Source organism: Schistocerca gregaria, chromosome 6 (genome assembly GCF_023897955.1).
Source record: "Schistocerca gregaria isolate iqSchGreg1 chromosome 6, iqSchGreg1.2, whole genome shotgun sequence".
NCBI lineage: Eukaryota > Metazoa > Arthropoda > Insecta > Orthoptera > Acrididae > Schistocerca > Schistocerca gregaria.
Window position 1 is genome coordinate 278,937,008 of NC_064925.1, and position 1,478 is coordinate 278,938,485.

General features: G+C 45.7%; 1 protein-coding gene across 1 annotated transcript; it reads right to left on the reverse strand.

The window, feature by feature from the left end:
• Positions 1 to 339: 339 nt before the first annotated feature.
• On the reverse strand, positions 340 to 1,257 carry LOC126278851 (uncharacterized protein PF3D7_1120000-like). The gene has a single exon (XM_049979127.1). It carries the CDS (start codon positions 1,255 to 1,257, stop codon positions 340 to 342), a length of 918 nt encoding a protein of 305 aa, XP_049835084.1.
• Positions 1,258 to 1,478: the final 221 nt, after the last annotated feature.

Sequence of the window (1,478 nt, forward strand, 5' to 3'; positions counted from 1 at the left end):
TTATTAATCAAAATTAAAGCGGTTTTCAACTGGGGATCGAGGACGTTTTGATTATTAACTAAAGACGCCAAAACTGGACTACGTCTTGGAGCACCTATAACATCTACGTTCTGTAGCGGAGGTTTCCGAACGACGGTTCCTGCCGTCGATTTGTTCCTCAAGACACCGTCTACAACCCTTGAAAACGTTACAATATTTCTGCGAGACACTGTATACTGCTTTTCAAACAACCATACCCAGAAATTTGCCGAAACAACTCAATTTAACGAAATTACGGGCTACTGATCTCTTAACGGCGTGGAGCTTTCGTCTTGACATAACTGTTACGTGTGCCGCGACCTATTGTCGCCGAGTGGCAGCACGAACATAGCACAGGACGTGCACTTCTTTCCTCACTTCTTTCCTCACTTCTTTCCTCACTTCTTTCCTCACTTCTTTCCTCACTTCTTTCCTCACTTCTTTCCTCACTTCTTTCCTCACTTCTGTCCTCACTTCTGTCCTCACTTCTGTCCTCACTTCTGTCCTCACTTCTGTCCTCACTTCTGTCCTCACTTCTGTCCTCACTTCTGTCCTCACTTCTGTCCTCACTTCTGTCCTCACTTCTGTCCTCACTTCTGTCCTCACTTCTGTCCTCACTTCTGTCCTCACTTCTGTCCTCACTTCTGTCCTCACTTCTGTCCTCACTTCTGTCCTCACTTCTGTCCTCACTTCTGTCCTCACTTCTGTCCTCACTTCTGTCCTCACTTCTGTCCTCACTTCTGTCCTCACTTCTGTCCTCACTTCTGTCCTCACTTCTGTCCTCACTTCTGTCCTCACTTCTGTCCTCACTTCTGTCCTCACTTCTGTCCTCACTTCTGTCCTCACTTCTGTCCTCACTTCTGTCCTCACTTCTGTCCTCACTTCTGTCCTCACTTCTGTCCTCACTTCTGTCCTCACTTCTGTCCTCACTTCTGTCCTCACTTCTGTCCTCACTTCTGTCCTCACTTCTGTCCTCACTTCTGTCCTCACTTCTGTCCTCACTTCTGTCCTCACTTCTGTCCTCACTTCTGTCCTCACTTCTGTCCTCACTTCTGTCCTCACTTCTGTCCTCACTTCTGTCCTCACTTCTGTCCTCACTTCTGTCCTCACTTCTGTCCTCACTTCTGTCCTCACTTCTGTCCTCACTTCTGTCCTCACTCCTGTCCTCACTCCTGTCCTCACTCCTGTCCTCACTCCTGTCCTCACTCCTGTCCTCACTCCTGTCCTCACTCCTGTCATGTAACGTTTCGCCTTCCGAGAATCATTTTTCCCAGTCCAGGTCCTTCAACTTCTTGATGGACGTCATGTGTTCTTCTTCAAAGAAAATCACATTTTTCTGAAATATGTCATAAACGTATATACTTATTATTCGTTGCCTCATACTCTTTATTTTTGTTAAAAAGACAGAATTGTTTAATTTGATGTAAAAGACAAAGAGATTAAATTACATGTAAATACCA

Bases quoted from the DNA above. Each gene is read 5' to 3' on its own strand.
- LOC126278851 (XM_049979127.1), bottom strand. From the start codon at position 1,257: ATGACAGGAGTGAGGACAGGAGTGAGGACAGGAGTGAGGACAGGAGTG.